Below are 25327 nucleotides of genomic sequence, written 5' to 3' on the forward strand. Positions count from 1 at the left end.
GCCCCCCCCACCCCAACCCCGTCTACCACTCACCCATCTGCACCCCTTATCTCTGCTCTCCTCTCTGGTCTCTCTCCCATCTCTTACCTCTCTCTCCCCCCCCCAACTAATCACTTCCCATCTCCTATCATTTTTCATTTCCATGCCTCTCCACATATGTGTCACCGCCGCCCCTTCGCCACACATCTTTTCACGCTGCCCCTTTCACCGCCACACCGGCACTCTTGCATAGATTTTATTATTTAATTTTTTTAAAGGTAGAAATCACCTCGCCGCCGTCATTGATCCCCTCTGTTATTTAATGGCTGTCGTCTGAACGGGCGGCGTAAAAATCCTCCTCTGCCTTCATGGCACCTGCCCTGAAATGAAGTTGTCTGTTATTATGGTTATGTTGCCATGGGGACCGGAGCAGAGAAGAAATTTGGATAGGAGGCAGACCCGAAACTGGCCTGAGGTTTCTGCTCTTTTTTTTTAAATTTAAAGGAAGCTGTTGCAGAAAGCCGTGCTTCCTGCACACCAGAGCGCTCATCTCTCATTGTCCTGTCGGCAGCGCCGTCCCACCGAGAGGGTTGTGACCCATTTTGACTGCGTAATGCTGTACTTCCTCTGAGAGCCGGTGATGTACGGCACGCTGTACCATCATAAGCACAGGGGGAGGCTTGCAGAAGAAGAACAAAGACAGCATATCAGTAAGAAAAAAAAAGCTGGAAGACAGGAACATCAATAAAGGAAGACGGGATAGAGACGGAGTAGAAAGAGGACGTGGCCGGGAGCAGCAGAAGGTTAACGGAGTGGAGGTTCGGGTTGTTACGGTCAGGAGGATGAAAGTCTAAACAAAAGCATGCGAGTACGGGAACATCATGTCGGAGGTTTTGCAGCCAGGGAGAGAGAGAGAGAGAGAGAGAGAGCAAGATGTGTTGAAAGTGAGGCATCTGACCAGTCTGTGACCCCGCGCTACAGGGTTTCCCTGGAGGGCTTTGTTAATGTGGCACAGCTACATCACAGCGGAGGAGCTCATTGGACGAGCTTTTCACCACCTGCTGTGCATGTGTATGAATGGAGGAAAGTAGGAGGGGGAGGCGGGTACATATGTGCCTGTAAGCACCACATATACATACAGTATTAGTGTTGACATTCAAGCAGCATGTCCTCATAGATTTATGTCCTGCAAATCCTCATCAATGCCACTGAAATGAACCCACCCATCCGGCTCCGTGTGAACGCACAGAGCCTTCCCAAATTACAGCCCAACGCGTACCGTCTAAAAGGAAGGCTTCGTGTCATGCACACAAGGTACCGCACAACTCTGTACTCTGATGTGCATACGTGTTCCAACGGCCTTCGGGGATCATCTAATTGGTAAATAGAGTCCCACCGAGTGTAATTTAATCTCGGTTGGAATGCAGCCGTTCTGCGCAGACCTCAGAGGTTTGTTAGAGAACGGCGGCGAACAAAGAGCAACATAAAGGAACATGGCCGACAGGTCGGGTAAAGTTGTGAAAAGGTTTAAAGCGGGGTTTGGTTACAAGCTGCAGAAAGAGTATTGTATAACTACTAACCTATCAAGGCTGGGCGTGGATGGCATCAATCAGAACAGGGTCCGAGAGGCCCACGGTAACTGAAGGAAATCAAGAGATCCACTTCTACAATTGGCAAAAGGGCCATTGTTGGACACAAGCTACAGGGAGTCCTGCATAAAGTTTGTCACATGCTGTGAGGGGAGATGGCAAACATGTGCTCTGGTCAAATAAGTCCGAAACGGAACTTTTTGGCCTACAGTAAACACACTGTCCTCAGCAAAAATGACTATGCGTCTCCCTGTACATATCATCCCCACAGTAAAACCTCCTGGTGGCAACAATATGCTGTGGGGAATACTTGTTTTCCAGCAGGGACAGGGATGGGAAGCTCCAAGCTAAATACAAGGCCATCCTGGAAGAAAAACCTGTTTGGAGGCGGCAAAAAGCTCGTAACTGGGGCGGAAATAACCCTTCGTTTCAAAGCACGTTCATGTGTTAGAATGGTGATGCCAAAGTGCGACCGAAACCCCACTGAGAATTTATGACAAGACTTAAACATTTCTGCTCCCAGATGCTCTCTGGCCCATCTCAGTGAGCTTGGGTTATTTTGCCGTCTCTAAATGTGCGAAAGCTTGTACAGACATACCCCAAATGACTCATCGCTGTAACTGCAGCGGAAGGTGCTTTTCACTCACTGGGGCTACAAACCATACATTTTCCTTCCGTTTTCATGGTTAGGCTGCGATTGGTTTCAGTTGTTAGATCAGCCTTTTTTTTTTTTTTGGTTTTCAGAAAAACAATCGGCGTGGTATATTTCTGACTGTGTTCGTGTTGTCTCTGTCTCCAGCTGCTTCCTCCATCAGCAGCGAGTCGTCTCCAGTCTCATCTCCGGCCACCAACCACAGCTCTCCAGTCAGCACACCCAAGAGGGGTCCTCTCGGTCCAGGACCTGTGCTGGTTCCCCCAGCGGGTCACAGTGTGCCAAACACTCCACCTGTAGTCACCATAGCGCCAACAAAGACCAGCAACGGCCTGTGGAGGAGCGAGGGACGCCAGGTAAAAAAATAATAAAAATACACACATACTGACGTTGAGTCCTTTTCTGTTCCTGTTCAGTTTGTCTTTTTTTTTTGCCTCTGATGCCACTTTTTTTCCCCCCTGCTTTCCACTGTGGCGCTCACATCTTCTCGTCGTTCAGCTTGTGTCCAAGCGCAATCCAGATGGACTTTTCGGGCATCGGTGGATTTTGTTTTTTGGCTCGCAGCTCATAACGTGTCAGTATACGCTTGACATATGTGTCTGTGACATAGCTGGCAGGTCTGTGGGAGTAGCTCCACCAACCCGCTGACTACATGCATTAAACAATGCCAGCTGCCACCGGGACAGCGAGGTGACGGCAACAACGCCAGCGAACATCTGTGGCCCTCTAGGCCCGCTCCCATTCTTGTCCTTGGCTCCGTCTCTCCCTCTCTAGTCTCGGAGTTGAGACTGGTAGCCCTCCAACCTAGCCCCCAGGACTTTCACCTCAGCGGTCCAACGCATCCTCTGCCCCCCGTCAACCTGACGCGCGCTCTTAAGTCGCGTCGCGGGGGAGAGAAAGAAAAGTGGGAGAGCTGCTTGCTTTGATAAGGAGTGGATTATGGATTATGGCCTCGCTTTAAGCCTTCTTATCTCAGCTCAGGGCTAATGGTTGAGGCCAAGTGCACGGTTATGAACGGCACTCGGCGACATGCGGAAATTCTCTGAGACGTTTAGACGATTCCCCGGGGACAGACAGAAGGGGGGACAGCGAGGGGTGGGTCGAAGAGGTCGGTCAGCAGCAGTGTGTGGTAGCATTCGGGGCCATTGTCCTCTCTCCTGAATAACCCCCCCTAAACCTTTCGATCTGCGGCTACAGCTTTGTCGAAATGACCCGTCTGCAGTCCGAGGGTCAGCCAGTGCAAGGAGGGGGTAGGATGGGTGAGGCTGCTCTCGGGAAGGAACGCCGTACCTAGCGGTTTCACGTAGCAGAAGGAAGGATATAGCATCGAAAGCCCCTCCGTGCCTTCGTGCACGTAGAGCGTATGTTTTTCAAGTGAACGCATGTTTGTGTGTGCTTTTGCACGGCGGCTGTGATTGTGTATCCAAGAGGTCACGCTGAAACCGCACAGGTCAGGTCACCGGGTTTGCGCTGCCCCCAAAAGCAGTTGAAGGCCACATTGCCGAAGAATGGGGAGGTTAAGGGAGGTGATGGTGGCAAGAGGCTAGGATGAGGGGGTCAGAGGTTAGGGGGGGAACAGCGGGGGAGATGCGTCATGGAAGCCGGCGTCATGGCATCTCAAACATTTCTGCTGCAGCCGTGAGGCTGGGCCTCAGGACTTTAAAAGCCCCTTCATACAAGCACAAGCCATGAAATATTTATTTTTTTTTCCCACAAAGATGATGATAGTGTAACGGGCTTTTCTAATACAGGGTAGCACTCTATCGGTACAAATAGAGGAAATGGTCTCATTCAGAGGCAAAAGTGTGTTGTCTTCATCCTTTGTAAAGTGTCCAATAAACACTTTATTTATTTTTTCCTGTGAGCAAAAATGTTTACGTCCCCCTTTGTGCATTAGAAGGGTATTTTAGGTTCTCTAAGGCTGAGATACGAGTCTGTCTTTCAGAGGTGGGGGTGACAGGCAGCGCAGTGAAGTAGGGAGGCCTTGGTGCGTTGGCATTTTGCTTTAATGACTGCGGGAGTCTGCTCCCGCTGCTGCCTGTAATTGCTTTATAATTGGCAATTTGGATTCATGGCTCCATCTGAGAGGCATAAACGAGCACTCTACAATGCGCGGGGTCTCCCACCCTCGCTGAGGGTTACAGGGGCCTGCCTGGCACAGAGGGAAGATGTTTGTTAATGGATGTGTCTTTGGAGTTTTGAGTGCTTGTGTTGTTCAGTGTGTGCAGCGTGATGGGCTACTGGTGAATAGTGCATTTTCAGCGAGGAAGAACTCCAAATGGCATGGCTGGTTGCAAGTGGAGGTGCCTGAGTGACTAAGTGGTGTGGGCCTTATCCAAGGTCTGACCTGTTACACCTACAGCTGTCCATAGCCTTCTGTGGGTGTATATGCATACATTCATGTAGATTCACAGGGACTAAGATAAAAAAAAGAGATGAACAGAGTGTCAAATCTGTGTTTTATGAAGATGTTATAACTAGGTATTAGTCGGTTACTCGTTTCAAGCCATATCAATGTTTTAAAGTGGGTGTATGGAGCTTAATCAGCATTTGGTTTATGACTCGATGTGATAAGCTGTCCACTGTCGCCACGTGCTTGCTCATGAGGGGAGATTGCTGCAAAGATTACAGTCTGTAAATAGGTGGGGTTTCTTAAATATAGATGTTTGTTGTTTTTTGCTGTCGTAATAAATGGAACCTGTCTGGATTTATTATCTAAAATGTATGAGGACAACATTTGTTGTACTTTTCAAATAAAATTAAGTATAACAAATTAATGCAGCATTCTTACTCCATCTCTTGCACTGCCAGTCAGCTGGCTGAAGGAAAGTTCTTATACCCTTCCTCTGCTTTGAAGCAGGATTAATTGAAGTGAAAATATTTCTCATTGCGTTTAATATCGACAGTCACAGTGTGGAAACTTAAACAGCGTCTCCCGTCGCTCTCATTAACATAACGCTATTTTGATATTACAAGCAATCTTCAGCTAATGTAACTGTAAAATAACTGTTTCCTGAGCAGGTAATTAACCAGATACTGTTACATTTTTGCTAACCCTATAAAAAGGAAATAGCTAAAAAGGTTTACTTTGTACAATAAGTGGTCTGCACTGCTATACTGACCAATGCCTCGTTACAGCCCTCACATCCTCTGGTCTTTATCTTACATATAACAGGGATTTGCTCACTTTTATTGGCCATATAAGTTGTTAATACAAGAAATCAAGCCAATTCGGTGACTAATATGTAGCAACAACAGCTTAATTATTGCTGTTGCTCCCATCTTATAAGATTTGTGTGAAAATTGTTAGAAAGGAACAGTTGATTCAATTTCAGTGGCAATGTGTGTCTGGGGATTGGACCAATTCACAGTAATTGCATCACAGCCGTGGCGGTGAAGAGGTGCCTCTGTGACGCACACAGTGTCTGACGCAGGACGCCGAACACACACAACTTTTCCCATACCAGCCGCTGCTTACCGGATAGTCTGAAGTCATTAACTTCAAAATGACTTAATCAGCAGTGGGCAGCAGAGTGTTAATTGATGTTTGCTTTGATCCAGGCTTTTGGCTGATCCTTGTTTCCTCAACATGGATGTGCATCAGAATACCAGCGATGTCAGTGTGGTGAAAGCATCTTTTCTTCATGAACTGCGGCCTCATCTGTTTCTAAAGTACATTTAGTTTGCAAGTCATGGTCCATTAGGCATGGGTCAGTATGAAATTCTGACAGGATGATAACCTTGAGAAAAACACCATGTTTTACAGTATTTCCAACAACAACAAAAATGCAAAGCTGTATGATCTAAATGTATTGCTACAAGAGTGTGTGCAGTAATGCAATTACTAGGGATTGGTAAGATTTGGGAGGCTTTCTAATTTCAGCAGCCATGCATTGAAACTTTACTCTCCAATAACATATTTGGCCATTTAGATGCATTTTCACAGGTTCAAAATCAATATCATCGTTTTAATACTAAACAATACTATTGCAATCCATTAAAAGTGCATTAAACCATAAATGTTTATGGTTTTGAAACCGTGACTTGTAGCCTAGAAGAGGCATCGCTAAAACACCACATCCTTTCATGACTTAATGTGCAAAATTGGGTTTATAACAGAAACTAAAACAGTAATGATCTATATTTTGACATCACCGGCTCCCAGGTGGCAACTTCTCATAGGTGAAGACATTAAGGTTGACACCTTTTTTTTTCTTTATTGTGCACTGCCAGTCCAGCAGCAGGAATAAACGTTCTGCTCGTTGCTTTGTGTTGCGTAATTGCAGGATGGTTCAGGTGCAAAGTAGATATTAGTTGTTATTCCGTCTGTGCAGTCTAAAATGTCGACATTCCCTCTGGCTGATTGTAAATAATCCCACGGGGGGTTTTAGGCGACATGTTACAGGTGGCAAAATCTGACCCACACTCACCTTTAGGTCGATCCAAGGGGTGAAACGATGATTGGCCTTTAATAGTCCCTTCATGAGTAAGGCCACATGAATAAATCATAAGCATCCAAAGATATTGCCACTATTATAACTGACAATAAATGTGATGGAGGAAGTTTTAATCTTTTGACATGATTCACTCAACAAGGGAAGACATATTAAATATTTGCCTTATCAAGAATTATTCGAGGTTGTCGTTTTTTTTTTGGTTTTTTTTGGTCAAGTTTATTGAACTTATCTGCTTCTTGAGACTCAAGAATAATATGTTTCCAATGTCTTAAGACTGGATAAAGCTACAAAAAATACATTTTGTAAAGGACAGACTGGGGGGCGACGAGCACACAGAGCTGCTGTGACTGACATATTTTGACATATATGTCCTTCTTTACCTCACGGCTGCTGAGGCCATCAGCGAACGTCCACCTTCACCCTGTGCTCATAAAACTTTAACAGGGCCTGGGCTGGGGTTGAGGAGACTGCTTGCTTCGGGGGGGGATAAAGTGGGCACAGTGTTTAGTGAAGCGCAGCAAACCCATTGGAGTAAATAGCTGCATTAGACTACTGGAAAGTGCAGAGAGGGGGTTTAAACAAAGGGTCACGTTAGGAGTCTGACCATTAGAGGCATTTAAGATTGGATGTTGGCGCATCAGTGTCAGCCTGGGTCAGTAGCTGTGGAGTTAATGGTTCAGTAAATGGGATTTGTTTTATCAGAGGCAGTGGTGAGAGAGGCAGCAGTACTGCTGTAAGGTCTTCTTCTACTCCCAGGGAACCCAGAGGTTAATTTAGTGGGTTCAAGAACTGCCAACTCCTCCTGCTCACTCTCTTTTTGGCCTCATCTTGATCTTCCCTGTCTCCCCTCTCTCTCTCTCTCTCTCTCTCTACTTCCTACTTGTTCTCTTGCCAATTTCAAGTCTGTTTTTTTTTTTTTTTTTTTTTTTTGCGAGACGTGTGATAAATGTTCCTTCATTCCCAGGAAAACCTTGACTGTACGTCCTCCTTTGAGCATATCCTTGTATAAGGACTGTAAAAAATCCCTCTTTCTGCTCTTGGATTTGTAGGCCGAGGGAAAAACCAAAGCTTCGGAAAATGCACTCCCACTCCCACAGCGGGATGTCTTTTGTGGCTCTGAAACAGTGTTTTTCGCCTGCTGAGTGTCTTGTGTGTGTTTGTTGTGGGATTGAAGGAGTGAGACGAGGCTCGCTGCCAGAAGGAAAGGAGGAAGGAAGGGAGGTGAAGGAAAAGAGGGAAAGAAACGGGAACGCAGGCACTGGGATGTTGCTTTTTGGACTTTGTTGTGCAGACAATCAGAGACGCGTAGTCTTTATCTCGGATCAAAGGCATCTTCGCTAGCGGCATCGTTGTCCTCATCGATCACACGGATGTCGGCTCTTGTTCACAATTAGTGAAAGAACCATTTTTTTCTCGCCTCTATCCACTTGCTTTTCCTGCTTTACAATATATTCGCTATTAGAAATGTTAAGCTGTCTTTTTATATATATATATATATATATATATATATATATATATATATATATATATATATATATATATATATATATATATATATATATATATACGTTGGATGCTGTGTAGGAAATGGTATAAAAGTGGCCGAGGCAGGCAGATCAGGCGAGGTATGCTGCCACTCCACAAACAGGCCTATTATTTTCTTCTATCTCCCCTCTCAAAAGGCTGGCTCCATGAGCGGCGACAACCGTGACGGTCACAGGTTCCTGCCAACAATGACCAAGATTCTTTCCCTGTATCTCTCCTACAGGCTGACTCGGGGCCCCGCGGGGCCAGCAGGGAACGTCTGGCTGCAGAGGGGTCCTTCTCCCAGGAGAAAGGTGGCCCCTCGGTCCCTGCTCACCTCCTGGGAAACCCCTATGCCTTCGGTCTCAGCCCCGGCGCTGTCATGCAGGACTCACGGTTTCCGCCCCTCAAGTGAGTAAAGCGCGTTTTCATCCCCCCTTTTCCGTTCGCTAAATCTGTGTTTAGTTTTATTATAGGAAGCAGCAGCTCACTTTGGATGTTGCGATCAATAGTTTTTCTGTATATCAGGCTCTCCGGAATAAGCGAGAGCAGCGCGCATTCATCTTTTTGACATTAGTGCTGAGAAGCAATTAGTTTATGTATTTTTCTTATTGAATACTGATGAATTTACACAATTGTAACCAGAGAAAAAAAAAATCTAATAAACTATATTTCCTGTGCTGTGCCTCGCTGCTCCATCCGTCCCCTTCAGCCTGCCCAGACAGCTGCCTAATGCGGTGCCTCCTGGTGCCGTACCAGAGGAGTACATCCGGAGTTTTCGGCCCTACGCCACAGCCGAGGATTCCCTCAGGATGCAGTCTCTGTCCCTGGGCCTGGACCCCGCGGCGGCAGCGGCTGCAGCGGCGTACTACCACCCCAGCTACCTTCCCCACCCCTCCTTCACACCCTACAGGTGAGCATCTTAGTTCATCCTTTTGTTGACTTTCAACGGTTTCTCTCAGATTATTAATGGTGCCGAGCCCGTGATTATAACTGCTTATTGCTGCATTGTTGATGGGTAACTGGGTCCATTCATCCATTTACTGTGCCTGCGTAATCATGAGCCTGCACAATCAGCGACAGTGAAGATGCAAGTTGCATTAAACTTCAAAACATGAAAGAAACCAGTAAACACAAGCGTAATAAATGAACTGGAATATCGCTGACGTTTTTCTTCAGTCCAGCAAATCAAAAAATGGAAATCTGTACATAAAGAATAATAGATTTATTTCAGTTCATTTGTATTAATATGACTTACAGTTAATAAAACCCAAAATGAGTATTTCAGAAATTTTGAAAAACACCAATAAAATAATCATTTTTTAACAGAAATCTTGTCTTGTGACCTTCACAGTCAAGACTTGACAGTTGTCCAGCCGACAGCGATCGACATCCTCCACAAGGAGGACGAGCAAACGAAAGATTGCTAAACGTAGCCTGCTGTTCAGAGCTTTGTCCAAATGTATTAATGGACAGTTGAGGGAGAGAGAAAAAAGCGAGGTCATAAAAGATACATAAGCAACATGAATAACTGATGGTGAACCACAGCTCATTCAAGAGATTGAGGAATATTTACGAGGCACTGGACCACACCTGGGGTCAAATATCTAAGGAGCAGCTATGCTTAAGACCAGAACAGCACATGGACTACAACTATTGCATTCCTGGTGTTAACCCTCTCCTAAACTAGAGACAACGTCAGGAGCGCCTTAACTGGGCCAAGAGGAAAAAGTGTTCACTACAGGATTCCCTCTGCTGATATTTACCTCACTCTATATATATTAGTTTGTTTTTTTTTTTATTAAATTCCTGAAAAAAATTTACCTTTCTGCTGATTATTAATTAATTTATGGAGATGCTCCTGTACATTAACTTCTTGGGAAAAACGATCCAAGGTGACAAACTAGCAAAGATATCTTCTGGCCTCGAGCCACATGGTGAATTTTCCATGTTTGAGGGGTGTTTGAATATTTCTGGGTCTGTAATATCAGAATGCATTTAGAGTTAAATACATATTCCGTATAACATATCACTGCTAATCACTCAAGCCCGTGGAAACGGCCTTTAGATATTTTCTTTACCCAAGTGTCGGGCCGAACACAAATCAAGAACAGGGCTAGAGTCCCCATTGCTGTCAGCTGTATGCTTGGAGGTTTTTTTTTTTAAAGAGCGTTCATTTTGTTTAAATATTTGGTTTGAAATTTGAATACCTTTTAACTGAATACCTCTTTAAAAGAAGCTGCACAATACATCAAATCACGTGTGCTTTATAGCAGAAGACTATGAATGCATTATTTGACAGAGTATTTGGTTTCAGGTTCAACCCATTCACACTCTGCATCCCGATAATATATTTGGCTGATTGGATGGACTCTGGCTGCCCTTCATGCCCATACCCGATAGAAATGTTTATTTCTGAGATGCCACAGCTTCTGAAAAGCCATGGCAACGTCTACAAAAATGAAAAAGAGCAGTGGAAAAAAAATCTGGGCGAATTGCAACGTGTGTCGTCATCGCAGCGTTTAGATGAAATGTTGTAATTGCGTAATTCTTTTATTCTAATTGGTGTGCAGCGATCTTTCTGAATGCGTTTTTTTTTTTTTTTTACTCCTGACGGCGCGCGTGTTGAGAAGGACCCCTCTTGCTCTCGGGCCCACGCCGGCTGCATGCCTCTAGTCTGTCATCTAACATCATAGGACCGCAGCAGCCGTCACACGCGCTCCGCTATAATGGATTTAATGAGGGGTGGGCTGTGGATGTCACACGCGCACACATGAGCTGCGCATCAACATGGAGCGCTGTCTTTCCCTCGCTCCTGTGTGGCGATGGAGCTCAGGCTGACAGATACTGCTGCCTCCCGGAAACGATGGAGTGATGTCGTTTCTATGGGAGAGGGAGGCGCACAGGTTAATGAATGTAAAAGCAGCACAGCCACGTGGGGAGACTGACTTTTTCCCTCTTTTTTTTTCTCCTTGTAATCCTTGTATCCCAGGATGGATGACCCGTTCTGCCTCTCTGCTTTAAGGTCACCTTTCTATCCACTGCCAACAGGGGGAGCTTTACCCCCCATCCATCCTTCTGCTGTTCACATGCACCTACCAGGCGTTCGCTACCCTGGAGATTTTGCACACCCTTCGCTGTCAGCACTGCAGTCTGAGAGGTAAAAGTCCCCCTTGGTAAAATGCATAGAGCACATCAGCAGTGTGCGCGGCAATTACGTGTCGTCTTCTAATTTTGCTGACGTCGATTTGTGCAATCCATTTTTTTTTTTTTTTCCAGACTCCAGCTGGAAGATGAGCTGCGACAGCGCGAGAGGGAGCGCGAGCGGGAACGCGAGCGCGAGAAGGAGAGGGAGCGCGAGGCGGAGAGGGAGAAGGAGCGCGAGCGGGAACGGGAGCGCGAGCGGGAACGGGAGAAGGAGCTGGAGAGGGAGAGGGAGCGGGAGCGGGAACGCGAGAGAGAGCGGGAAAAGGAGAAGGAGAGGGAGAAGGAGCTGGAGAGGCAGAAGGAGAGGGCTCTGAGAGAGAAGGAGCTGCAGGCGTCCAAGGCCATGGAGAACCACTATCTGGCCGAGCTCCACAGCATGAGGGGACAGGAGGAACGAAGCAAGCCCGAGAGGCTAACCCCCAATCGGGCTGGTATGTGTCCGCGCTCCCCGTCACGCCTCCCAAAGCTCCGGTCACGTCGCTTCTAAGCACAGAAACGGCAACAGTCTAGATCAAATGAATATTTTCTGCTGACAAGTGGATACGTTGACCTCCAGGGCTGTTAGTGAGATAAAGCCAGCTTTCTCGTTTATGGTGAGGAAGAAAAAGGTGACAGAAGAGAAGTATTTCTGTTGTCATTTTGTAATTTTGTAGTTTTAAAGCAGCAAAAATGCTGCTTTAAAACTAAAGTTAGCGTATTGTCCAAAAGGCTCCTCCCTACAACACAATACAGAAGATGCTGGTGAAGATTCTCAGTCATCCAGGTCATGGTCATTCCAAAAGAAAAAAGTAAAAAACAAAACAACTGGACTTGTTTTCCGTAGTTGAAGACTTTTCGCTTCCTCTCCAGGAAGCTTTCTTAATTCAAAAAGTCTGGAGTAATGAGTACACATGCACCTTTCTGCAGTGGTATAAAGCTTGGTACTCCACATTACTCCAGACTTTTTGAATTGAGAAAGCTTCCTGGAGAGGAAGTGAAACGTCTTCAACTACGGAAAACAAGTCCAGTTGTTTTGTTTTTTACTTTTTTTTGGAACAATACAGAAGAGTTTATACTAAATCATAGTTTGAGCGTAGCATTTATTGATGCTCTGGATTTGTTTGTCTTCAGAGAACCCTCGTTGTAATTTAGTCTAGACAAATCAAACTGAAGTAAGCCGAATTGTGAAAAATATTAGGAACAATTGCACCACCTGTTTCAGGTTGTAGTCACAAGATGACTCATTACCCATTATTATGTCGCTCATCCTTACTGACAAGATTTTAAATGTTGGCTCAAACCTACAAGTTTAACCTAATTTGCCATCTAAAAATCATGAACAATCTAACCCTTAGGTTTTTGAGTCAGTCTAATATTTACAGTATAACATTTTTGCGCAGATGCATTTTTTGTTTTGCTTCAACTTTTTTTTATTCTCATTGTGCTTGTGTTTTTTGCAACACGAGAATCCATCTGTTTAGGTGTCTAGAGTGTGCAACTGTGCGGCCTGCAAAAATAACTTAAAACTAACTTGCAAACCACAACAACACATCTTGTTCACTGAGAATAAAAGACCATGTTTTTTAAATAAATCATTAGGATGACTGATGATAAATTCAGATATAGAGTTAGATAAGTTTTAACTTAGAAATAAGCCAAAATGGTTCAAATAAAGTATAAACATGGGTATTGGCTCATTTTTCCACTTCACTGCCCTATAGTTTTTGTAACTGCTTTTATTTAGTTTTGGATTATACTGTTTAAAAATATTTTTGACATTTTATTTTCAAAATTGATGCAAATACATCACTACAAAGAACCATGGTTAAAAAAAAGGCAATACAATGGAAGTAGAAAAGGATGAAAACATTGGGTAGAAATTGGTCAATGGGCAAATTGACCCAGGACAAATAAAAAAACAATTATTGCAACCTTAGAAGATAAAGCAAGTTATACGAGGACTTATTATTTCATTAGGTTAGAGTTGCACCTAACAGGGTTTTTCTTGCAGAAACCGATTTTACGGATTTTTTTTTTTTAGGTCTGATCTGCTGAATCTAATTTTTACCGAGTTTGTTTTTGTTTTTTTAGCTTTCGCTAGCAACTCTAACACGAAGGACAAAAAATGTGCTGCAGGTTATTGCCATTCATGCAATATATCACACGTTCCTAACTTTTATCAGCCAAAATGTTTTTAAACGTTGCTGTTGTTGTAGAACAAAAAATGTTCTAGAAATGCAGCAAAATCTAAGTTCTTAGTTTTAATGTACTTAATACTAAGAGCTGATCAGAGAAAATAATGGATGATTCCAAAATCTGGATGAGCGGCTGATGCACTTTTAGTCCATTATTTTATTAACAGAGCTAAAATGGTCACAAAGCTCCTACTTGAATGACACGTTTTTGACTTTTTCTGCAGAAAAAGCCAAAGAGCCCGCCCTCCCGGCTCCCAAACCAGTGCCGCCTGGAATCCACCCCTCAATGGTTCAACCTCATCATCATGTTCCGGGTCTGATCGCCAACCACGGGCTCTATATGGGCTCCGGCGCTGTGAGCACAGGACTCTCCGCCTCAATGATCACGCAAAGGGCCAATGAGGAGGAGAGGTGGCTGGCGCGGCAGCGCAGGCTGAGGCAGGAGAAGGAGGACCGGCAGTCCCAGGTGTCTGAATTCCGCCAGCAGGTTCTGGAGCAGCATCTGGACCTGAGCCGACCCCCTGACGCAGCGGATCACAGGACGGACTCGCACAGGTGAGCCGGCGCTCTCAAACACACGTCTTCTAACCACCTGCCCATGGCAGGGTTTTCATGATTTCATCTGGTGATTGTGCTTTTTTTCCCCCACTGTTATCTGAAGAAAGACAATTCTGGGATCTATGGCAACAAAACACAAGTGGTGGGATTTTTGTCCGCTTCTGTCAGCTTGCAAGGACAGTGGTTGGTGGGTTTCTGCAGTTCTAAAACCAGGCGGGTGTTAAGTTTTGTTTGAGGCAGTTCCAGGAACAAAATTAACCATTTCTGGAACATGACAGATGCTCCATTTCCCCTCAGACTTCCTTCTAGTGCTGAAATGAAGAAAACTGCTATGTATAGGTGCTGACGAAGGCTGTAATGCTGGATCCTAATAGCTCCTGCTTAGGAGCGGGAATTGATAAGGGGGTTTCAAACAGGCAGGGAGTCAGACTACTTGGACACACAAAGGCTAATTCTCAGCTAATCCTCCCAACCATGCACAGGATAAGCCGGGTACCTACCTCGCATTGTGAGGGTGCCTGTGTTTTTGTTGTTCATGATTCAGAGGTAAGTGTTGTGGTTAGTGCTGGCAGGACTGGAGAGCTACACACACACACACACACACACACACACACACACACACACACACACACACACACACACACACACACACACACACACACACTATCAGTAACCCTTCAGTGTAATCACATAATCACAGCTCAAAGGCTGCAGATTGTAGATATGACACACTTACTTATGCACATACACCCAGCATGCATAGATAATTAAACTGGCCATGCAGCGTGTGCAATGCTTCCACATTTTAATTTTGAAATAGACATGGGGGGGGATGTGCATCAGCCAACTACCCTTACTTCCTGCTACCGTTACCCAACCATTTATTGGTATATCTATTTGTTTATTGCCTTTAAAATGACCTTCTGTTTTTTACCATCCGTGTGTGTGAGTGTTTTCTCCTCTGGCACCGCGTCAGGAGGACGTTTCCGCTGGCCTCTGCTTCCCTACACAGCTCTCTTCTGTGCATGCCTCACTACAAAGGCCTAGCAGATCAAAAAAAGAGAGAGAAAAAAAAAAAAAGCAGCCTCTGTGTTGGGAGGAAAGTGTGTGCCTTGGCCACATCCTCACTCTGCTCAGGGCTACTCTGTCTGGGTTTGATAACGCTGCTCTGCACAGACACACTGACAGGCCTGAGAGGAAGCAGGCACGGCGCGCGAGCTCTGTTGTGTGTCCCGGCTCTGTGCGTTCGATTGGAAGTGCTTTTTTTGTTTGGACGAGGAATCGGGTTTTATTTATGCATCTAACATTATAATTTCCCCTGCAGGTCCATGCAAAACCACCACGACCCAGGAAGCAGGGACCATCACCCCCACTTAGGCGCCCCTCCGCCCCTCATCTCGCCCAAACCTTCGCAGCCCCCGCGTGAGCACCACCCTCCACCTCCGACGACCCTGTGGAACCCCGCCTCGCTCATAGAAACCACCTCAGAGTCCAGACGCAACCACGAGCCCTCAGGGATGGGCCACTACGAGCTCAGTCGGGGCCCCCCGGGGCCCTCCAAATATGAAGATGGAACTCGGAGGAGAGACTTGGCGGCGATGGAGAAATACCCCCCTCTCCGAGCTCCCCTGGTGCTCCCCGAGCACAGCACCTTCCTCGCGGATCTGGAGAAATCCACCCAGTCCTTCCTAAGCCAGCAGAGGGCATCCATGTCTCTGCCAAGTCAGTATGAAATGGAGGGCAGCTTGAAAATCAGTGCTGGACTGAAGAACCTCCAGGGACATGCGGTGCACAGCAGACACGGCCAAGGGCTCGGAATGATGGCAGGGCCTGGGATTGGACCGGTCACTGCGCAGGGGAAGGGTCCAGACACGGCGCTGATCTACGACGAGTTTCTCCAGCAGCACCGAAGGCCCGTCAGCAAGCTGGACCTGGAGGAGAAGAAGAGGAGGGAGGCCAGAGAGAAAGGTATGGGTCGCAGAAAGCGGGTCAGACGCCTCACACATCCTAATCTGTCATCTTCGTGCGAGGGAATAAGAAATATTGTGACACGGTTTCCGCAGGTTACTACTACGAGCTGGACGACTCGTATGACGAGAGCGACGAGGAGGAGGTGAGAGCGCATCTCAGGAGGGTAGCCGAGCAGCCCCCGCTGAAACTAGACGACTCTACAGAGGTAAGATACCAGAAAAGGCAAAAAAAATAAATGACCGAAACCAAAACTCCAGCACATTCACCCTTTTGTTTTTTTCCACACAGAAATTAGGGTTTCTGAGAATGTTCAGCCTGACCACCGTGAGCCAGCGGGACGAGCTGGTGCAGCAGAAGAGAAGAAAAAGGAGGAGAATGCTCAGGGAGCGCAGCCCCTCGCCTCCTGCCTCGCAGTCCAAACGCACGCCCCCGCCTCCTCCCGCTCAGCTCAGCACGCGCTTCACCCCGGAGGAAATGGACCGAGCGCCGGAGCTGGAGGACAAGAAGCGCTTTCTCACCATGTTTAAACTCTCTCACGTCACCGTGCAGGAGAGAAAAGGTCAGCCTGCGGCGTTAAAGACGCTTTAGTTCGTCACGGATAGAAAAAATAGAAAGATACTTTATTGGTACCTTCAGCACTGAAGTTTAACAGAACATTGATTGGCAAAGATATGATATCATTTAAAGCCAATGACAAAAATCAAATGGTTATGTAACACTCGTTTTCTTGAAACTGCTTTTATATTATTTGCTAAAAAGGATGCACAAAAATGAATGGATATGTTGCATGTAAAGAATACAGCATCTTTTAACTGCCTCAGTGGCACTAACCCGTCACTAAAACATACACATGGGTCACTTGGTGCGGATCCCATTTCAGCTGAGCGAGGCCCGTTTGGATCTTAAAAAGCAGGAGCTGGTTGCAGTCGGTTCTGCAGCCTGCTGATGCTTCACTTCAGATGAGCTCCGCTTGGTTTATTTGCACACTACACTCCTATGAACATGCTGACTCAAACCTCAAAGGAAATTATAAAAGGGTCAAAAAAATGATGTCAACTTGGCATCCCCGTGTTATACGCAGCGTGCGTCGAGCAAACGTGTGCACAACGAGTCGTTTTTTGCACCGGCCCAGTCCGAGGAGAGGACTCGTGTCAAAACAGTGTGCGCGCACGGAAAATTGCGTTTTTTAAGCCGTTTACTTATTGGCTTTTCTCAGTTCAAAGAGAGTTAGCATTCAAATCAAAGGACAACCTCATAACCTTGCATTTAAAGTGTCCAAAATGTCCTGAAAAGCTTCGGTGGTTCCGTTAAAGATGGCAGACATGGTCTGAACCGGTAGTTTAGGCAGAAGCCCTGCAGAAACGGCACTTTAACTGAAATGTGAGTGCATCAGCAATGGTAATTGAGAACCTCACAGACACGAATAACGTTGAACTGTTTTCTTTTAGACAACGAAAGGGTGGTGGAGCTGCTTCAAGCCATTAAAGAAAAAAGTGTAACCTTGGATACAATCAGACATGCACCTCATCCACTGTGCAAGAGCCCTCCAGCACACGCCTCTGGTAAGATGCTTGTCGCTTTTCCGTCACTTAAGTATTTCTAAGGCTTTTTATAGATTTTGTTCATGCATTTCGAGAGCTGTAACTGTACAGTACAGGACTGTCTCAGAAAATTAGAATATTGTGATAAAGTTCTTTATTTTATGTAATGCAATTAAAAAACATGAAATGTCATACATTCTGGATTCATTACAAATCAACTGAAATATTGCAAGCCTTTTATTGTTTTAATATCGCTGATTATGGCTTACAGCTTAAGAAACCCAAAAATCCTATCTCAAAATATTAGAATATCGTGAAAAAGTATACTAGTAGGCTATTCAACTAATCACTTGAATCGTCTAATTAACTCGAAACACTGCAGGGTTTCCTGAGCCTTGAAAAACACTCAGCTTGGTTCAGTAAACTAAATCACAAGCATGGTAGTGGTTAAGAGACGACATAAGATTCTCACAGTAACTGGTGTACTGACCATGGCATTACTGTCCTTGATTGGCCTGCCAATTCCCCTGACCTGAACCCCATAGAGAATTTGTGGGGTATTGTGAAGAAGAAGCTGAAAGACACCAGAGCCAACAATGCAAATGAGCTAAAGGCCGCTATTGAAGCATCCTGGGCATCCATAACACCTCAGCAATGCCACAGGCTGATTGCCTCCATGCCACGCCGCATTGATGCAGTAATCTGTGCAAAAGGATTCCCAACCAAGTACTGAGTGCATTAATGGACATTTTCAAATGTTTGATTTTGTTTTGCTGTTATAATATTTTTTTTTACTTGGTCTGAGGAAATATTCTAATATTTTGAGATAGGATTTTCGAGTTTTCTTCAGCTGTACGCCATAATCAGCGATATTAAAACAATAAAAGGCTTGTGATATTTCAGTTGATTTGTAATGAATCCAGAATGTATGACATTTCATGTTTTTTAATTGCATTAGAGAAAATAAAGAACTTTATCACAATATTCTAATTTTCTGAGACAGTCCAGTATGCTTGTACAGTAATGGCCTCTGACTGCAGTGCCACAGTAGCGATGATGCGGCGCTTGACCTCATCCTGAATAACATATGCTGAAATAATTGCAGATCCAGCGTTTACCCAGCACTCCTCTGAATCCGAAGACCACCATAATGTCAGACAGCATAGCCCTCCGTCACATTGCCCCGCATCCCCCAACGGCCATCCGAAACCCCTTGGGGACACCTTGCGGCCAAAGGCGCCCCCCTCCCCAGCTGTCTACCCAGACAAGGCCCGGGGGGCCGGTGACGGACCCATCTCCAAGAGGAGCTCCAGCTTGCTCAACAGCTTGCGGCCGCCGCTCCCCCTGCAGGGTAAAGAGGGACTCCACAGCATCAATGGGCGTACGAAACCCTGGGACAGCTTCACCCCAGAGGAATTCGCCCAGCAGTTCCACGAATCTGTGCTCCAGTCCACTCAAAAGGCTCTGCAGAAACACAAAGGTAATGAGCTTCCTGCGCAAAAGTGATTTAATGCACAATGTCGGTACAGTAACATCTGAGGCTCAATGCCGATATCAGTGGTTACTTCCACAATCACTGTTTGTTTATTTCAGCTGGTGGTTAAAATGAGGAGCTGAAGCATCACAGGTTCTCACTCACAACTCCATAAACAGACGTGACTTGATATTCTCATATATTAGAAACACATCTATTAGTCCTGCTGCAGGATAATTATTCATTTATTATGCTTGTTGGATGAATAATGTTAAGACAAATATACCCTCCTGAAAAATAGGTCGACTGTTTTATTTCAAATGTATTTAAAATAATTTTCAGCAATATACTGCCTTTATACTCATAATGAATACTGTGTGTAAATGTAACGTATAGTTGTTGTAAAATTACACGTTTTAAGTCTATTTGTCTTTAGACATAAACATTTGTATGACTGCAGGTTTACAAAATATGTCCAAACTTAAATTCATTCATTTATTAGACAATATTTAAAATTCAGAAATATTTTATCTTTGCTTGTTAATACTGATAAATATTGGTTAAGTGATGCCAATAATACTCATCAAAACCTTAAAACTAGACAATGATTATTTTTCTATGCTATTAATTTGCTGTTTTGTGGAAGAAATTTAATGATATTTTTATTAATTGTACATCATTACTTATTTGCACCAACCCAACCATGCCTCCCTATTTTGTAAAAACACTATATTTATACATATTTACAAAAAAAAAAAATGTATATATTTGTCCTCAATATAGGATGAGGAGTAGAGACAAATATTGGAATTTGGCCACATAACCTAAATACTGTAATATTATTACTACTAAATGAGTAACATCTGATGGATAATGATCTTTTTTCCGTGGTTTCTCTCTTTAGGAGTAGCAGCAGGTGTGTCAGAGTCATCTCACCCCCAGGAGTCGTCGGTCCACTATAACATTCCCGAGCTTCAGAACGCCCCCAGCCGTCCGCCTCCACCACTTTCACAGCCTCACTCCAACGCAGCATTGTTCCCCCTGCCCCTGTCCCACTCCCACTCCCACTCCCACGCTCAGCCCAATGGACAGCACTTTCCAATGCCCCTCCACAAGGAAGCAGCGGTGATGAGGGAGGACCTGTCTGGTCCAGAGGATTTGGAAGAGGACGACGATGAGGAGGAAGAGGAGGCTCCAGTTCCCAAGTGGCAGGGAATCGAATCTATATTTGAAGCATATCAGGAATATGTTGAAGGTGAATAAAATCTCACAGTTCTGCTGTTCGTCTGACCTCAATCATGACAGCTTGTGCTGTTTAGCTGACCATGAGCTAAATTTAGATTTCTTTTTAACGGAAAAATACATGTTCTATCAATAGATGTGTTGTAGCATATCTCTGCCACTAGAGGGCGGTATTTATCCTTTTCAGGTGAACATCTGAAACAGCCCTCTCGGTGGTTTCAGATGTTGAAATGAGAAGATGTGTGCGCCTATAGATGAAGCAGGAGATGCTTTACTCTGGCCTTCTACTTTACTTCTCACTGAACTGCTGTTCATTCTTCACCTTCTGCTTTTTCTCACAGAGCAAACTTTGGAGAGGCAAGTATTACAGAGTCAGTGTCGAAGACTAGAAGCTCAGAACTACAACCTCAGTCTGACAGCTGAGCAACTGTCTCACAGCATGGGGGTAAGACACACACACATGCACAGAACATATAATACGGCCATAATCTTAAAATTTCAAAGGTTTATAGGAGAAATGATTCTACATCCTTACATAACTCCAGCTCAGTACCCAGATAACCAACTTGTAGCCCCATTCTGTCCTTCCCTGTACAGCAGACCTCAAAGTGTTTCCGTCACCCTAATCATTAACTCGCATCCCATAGCTTCAAGTCAGGACTCTAGCTGAGCTTTTACAAAGCATTGATATTACTGAGTCAGAAGAAATGTGTTTATTCATTTTAAAGCTGTAGCTGCTGATCCTGTTCAGAAACATTTTTTGTCGTACTGGCTGAAATGGTCCTTCCATCCCGACAGCAGTCAATACATTTATATATTCAGAAAAAGGTTAGAAAATAAGGATGCAGAATTTTTTTTTCTGTGAACCCGGTGTGCTGCTTGGAAGAAAAAAAAAATCTTCATTCATTCATTCATGCATGTCCATAAAATGAAGGGATGTCTTCTCCCTCCTTAATGCTCGACTCCCCTGCCCCACAGGAGCTGATGTCCCAGAGACAGAAGCTGGCGGTGGAGCGGGAGAAGCTACAAGCAGAGCTGGAGCACTTCAGGAAGTGTCTGACACTGCCGCAGACGCACTGGCCGAGAGGCAGCCATTACAAAGGATACCCTCCTAGGTGACCCCGACATGCCAACCTGAAGACCCCGCCCCCCCCCCCCCCTCTGGCCCCAGGCTGCCTCCCTTTCAGACTTAACGTTTATTTTTTCACCGCTCGGTCCTCGTGGCTCCACGGAGGGGAATGTGGCTGGCTAGATGAGAGTGGTGAGTTAAATAGCTTGAGTGAGTGAATAAACCTGTGAATGCACAAGAGAGAGAGGACCATTGAGTGAAGGACAGTTAAGTCTTCGGACCGTGGCTCGCCAGGGACTCGTCTAAAAGCCACTGACGCGTGCCAATGTAGCCAACCCTGAGGTCAGCAAGGCAGGAGGAACCTGAGGATCACAAGCTGATGCCTGCTGGTCCCGCTCTTCATCTCCTGCAGTTTAGTCCCTGCATCCCTCACCGCCACACAGACAATCCTGCCAATGAAGGAGCAGCTGCCCCCCACCCCCCTCCCCCCGTCCTCCCGAGGGGTTTCATCACAAGACTTGAAAGCTCCAAATCTCCGAGCGAAGGCTCCCGGCCCGTCGGGACTGAATTTTCCCACCGCAGCCACGTGAGCTTTTGGCCTGGAAATGCACTTAAGAATAAAAGCTGAAGAACTACCTGTTGGTACTGTGTTACGACAAAGAACTATTCAAATTAGGGAGGGGGGAAAAAAAACCTTAGAAAATGTACATTTTTTTGAAAAGAATTAAGGAAATGTTTTATTTCAAAACAGAAAGTTTGAAAATAAGAATTTTAAAGGGTGCTTCAGCCTTGTATTGTACATAATATGAAGACTTAAATGAATTTTGTATGTTTTCATTACTTTAATCATTGTTCTTTTAAAAGAAAAAGCCTGCCATTTTTATATGTTTATGCTTTTATTTGGGGGAGGGGGGGTTGAAAAAGAAAGCCTTGCTTGTAGTGTTTTTTTTTTTTTTTTTTTTTGCTGCTGCTGGCCAGAAAATGTTCCACAGGTGGAGTTGAAAGCAGGACGCGCTCCTGCTTCCTTTCTGTCTGGACTCTGAGCAGCTGAGACCCGGCCACAGCCCACCTCATCTCACCTCTGAGCTCAGCAAAGCTGGCTCCGAGACCCTGAGACGGGACCCCTGCCGTCTCGTCCCCGCCCCGCGCGCCCGCCTGTTTTCACTCCTCTCCTACGCTTCACTGCCGCTGGCATGCCTAGTCTGTTATATCCTCGTCCATAAACCACATTCAGGTGCATCCCAATACTTCAAAACATCATTGAGAAATTAAACCCCTTTCAGTTACAAAGAGATTTTTCTTACATAGTTCTATATTTTAAGTGACTATTCTGGTTAAATTTGTTGCAGCAGATTAAAACAAAACATTTTCCTGGAAATATATTTTTTAGACAGACTGTACTGTTTCTGCGCTCAGAACTTGGCCGACGCTCCTTCAGCGTGATTTACCGGCCCGATGCGGCGTTGCATGGAGGCGATCTGCCTGTGGCTCTTTCGAGGCGTTCGCAATCGCCTGTTTTGAGTTGAATATCCGAAATTATCTTTTCGATGTTGGTCGAATTTATCGGGATGCACCTTTTTTAAGCAGCCAGCAGGCGACAGTGCTTCTTGATTCTTTATCTAAATATCGGATCTCTAGAACTCAGCATTGGCACCACAGTAATTATATTTACGCCGTACGAAATTAAGCCCTCGTCAGCCATTAAAGAACACAGTGCCAAAAAGAAAAAAAAAAAACAAGATTTTTAAGAATCTTGGCTTTGATTAGAGTTGCAATTGGAGAAGCCAAACTTTCAATCAAGAATCTTCCGCTCATTGCTTGTTGTCGTCTGGAAGGATCCGGCTCTGCTGCCTAAAGCTGTCGGCATGTTCTGAATATTAGCCCCCCAAAAAAAATTAAAAATCTCTCGCGCGTAATTGAACTGGACCAGATTAAGAAGGGTTTGCTTTCACGTGTTTACATCCTCTGCCCTGAAATCTGTCCGCCACTTACAGCGACCTGCTTCCACCACCGCAGTCATTCAGCCTCAGCTTTAGGGTCTGGATGTGCCATCTGAAAGTGACACAGCCGTGTCCTTGTTTTTAAGGCGTTGACGTGAAGCCTTTTTTTTTAATAAGAAATCATTTTAAATGTACCTAGAGGCGATGTATAACAAAAGGTCGAAGCACAACTACGCCACACGAACCCCCCATATCACGTCCAAGTGCCTGAGGACATTGGGAGCATGTGAGTGAGTCGCAGTCCACATCTGGAACATCATCGATCAGGGACTTTCCATCCGAGTATCTCACACCTTTTTAAATAAGTCAGAGAGATGACACTAAATTAGTTTACCTGAACACATGTCCCTTCGTTTGCAACCTGTCTTTTTTTTTTTTTTTTTTTTTAATGAGGCTTGAACCAGATGAGAGATTTTAAAAGGTGCGGTCTGTTACTTTTCCACAGCAGTAGAGCCAACCGTGCAGCCTATTAGCAAACGAGGACGCCCGCATGCCGAGGTAAGCTGCCAATTAGCCGGAGAGGAAGGTGCAGGAAGATAAGGCTCTTACTCAGCCTCCCTGGGTCTCCGTCTCCAACCCACGCACGCCCATGCAAACAGCCCTGTTACTCAGTGGAGGATGTCTAGATGCTGTGAAATCCTGTTATGTTTTTTTGTTTTTTTTTGTTTTTTTTTATGTACTTGTTTAAATTCATCATAATGTAATATATTCTTTGTTGAATGTAGTAATTAGGTATTTATGAATATATGGCTGTGATTTCAGACAAAAAAGAAAATAAAATACTTCAAAAATGTCAAACATCAAAATGAGTGGGTGTTTGTGTCTGAGACGGGGTTTTTTTCTGGATAACTGATTCCCAGATTGTTTTATTTGAACTTCATTACAGGTTATAATTTTACAGGAAGTTTATATTTTGAACGAAAAGGCTACTTTGGTTAGACCTTTTCCTTACAACTCTGCCTATTAATCTCATTTAAAAATGTATGCTTTGTTTTTTTGTAACCATGTTGATCTTCAAACTACAGACGACCTCAGTAAAAGGATATATATATATATATATATATATATATATATATATATATATATATATATATATATATATATATATATATATATATATATATATAATATTAAAAGTCTACCCAAACCAGCCTGACCCTCTGTGAACCAGTAATTGCAGTAAAACCTAAGAACTGGATGAGCCTCCTTGGTGGCAGCACCAGCCATCAAGCACCCGCGCTAAGCCCCAACAAATCTTTAACATCACAGGGGAACTCTTCCTTACAGACATATTCAATTCAACCACAGCATATCCATTGGATTCCATCTGGACTTTGACTAGGCCAAATTATTTTTTTGTTTTGTTTGTTTTAGCAGAGAATTTAACTGTGGCAGTTCAACTATGGATTATTGTCCTGCAACATCACCGTAGTGGACTTGAACTGAAGGTAGCCAACTTGATATTTTCCCTCAGGGCTTAGACGTCTCATCCGTTGTGACAAGTCACCTCAGTCCTCATCACTAGTGCCACGGTTGACTGCAGGGATGTTTTTTTTTTAAAGGTGCTGTTAGTTCTTCACTAGATGTAATGGTGCACGTCTTTCAGTATGTTCCTTTATTTCATTAGATCACAAAATATTTTCCCCAAAATGTTTTTCTTTTTTTTTTTTCTTTTCTTTTTTTTTAAGGCAACAGTGGGACGAGCTTTATTGTCAGCAGAGGTTTTGGCCTCAGAGCTCTGCCATGGATGCCGGCCTATTTCCTGTTGTTGGGGTCATGTGAGGCTTAACTGAGGTCCGTAAGGCATTGCAGCGCCTTAAATGCGGTTCTAGGTTCTTTCATTACCTCTTGGATGAATTTGACAAGTTTGCCACTCCTTTGAAAATGTTC

General features: G+C 44.7%; 1 protein-coding gene across 7 annotated transcripts in view; it reads left to right on the top strand.

The window, feature by feature from the left end:
- gse1 (Gse1 coiled-coil protein) overlaps positions 1-24243 on the top strand; it is a 240123-nt gene extending 215880 nt beyond the window's left edge. For 6 of the 7 annotated variants that reach the window (XM_021312086.2, XM_021312090.2, XM_012855108.3 and 3 more), the window contains 14 exons: positions 2368-2576; positions 8446-8612; positions 8914-9114; positions 11194-11361; positions 11481-11839; positions 13807-14137; positions 15465-16108; positions 16204-16316; positions 16400-16670; positions 17560-17673; positions 18758-19132; positions 20031-20381; positions 20710-20813; positions 21347-24243. In XM_021312086.2, coding sequence (XP_021167761.2) covers positions 2368-2576; positions 8446-8612; positions 8914-9114; positions 11194-11361; positions 11481-11839; positions 13807-14137; positions 15465-16108; positions 16204-16316; positions 16400-16670; positions 17560-17673; positions 18758-19132; positions 20031-20381; positions 20710-20813; positions 21347-21487 — 3548 coding nt within the window. In that variant the 3' untranslated portion in view covers positions 21488-24243. The remainder of the gene's footprint in view (positions 1-2367; positions 2577-8445; positions 8613-8913; positions 9115-11193; positions 11362-11480; positions 11840-13806; positions 14138-15464; positions 16109-16203; positions 16317-16399; positions 16671-17559; positions 17674-18757; positions 19133-20030; positions 20382-20709; positions 20814-21346) is intronic. The other variant, XM_021312087.2, reaches the window with a different exon arrangement.
- Positions 24244-25327: the final 1084 nt, after the last annotated feature.

This window comes from Fundulus heteroclitus, chromosome 4 (genome assembly GCF_011125445.2).
Source record: "Fundulus heteroclitus isolate FHET01 chromosome 4, MU-UCD_Fhet_4.1, whole genome shotgun sequence".
NCBI lineage: Eukaryota > Metazoa > Chordata > Actinopteri > Cyprinodontiformes > Fundulidae > Fundulus > Fundulus heteroclitus.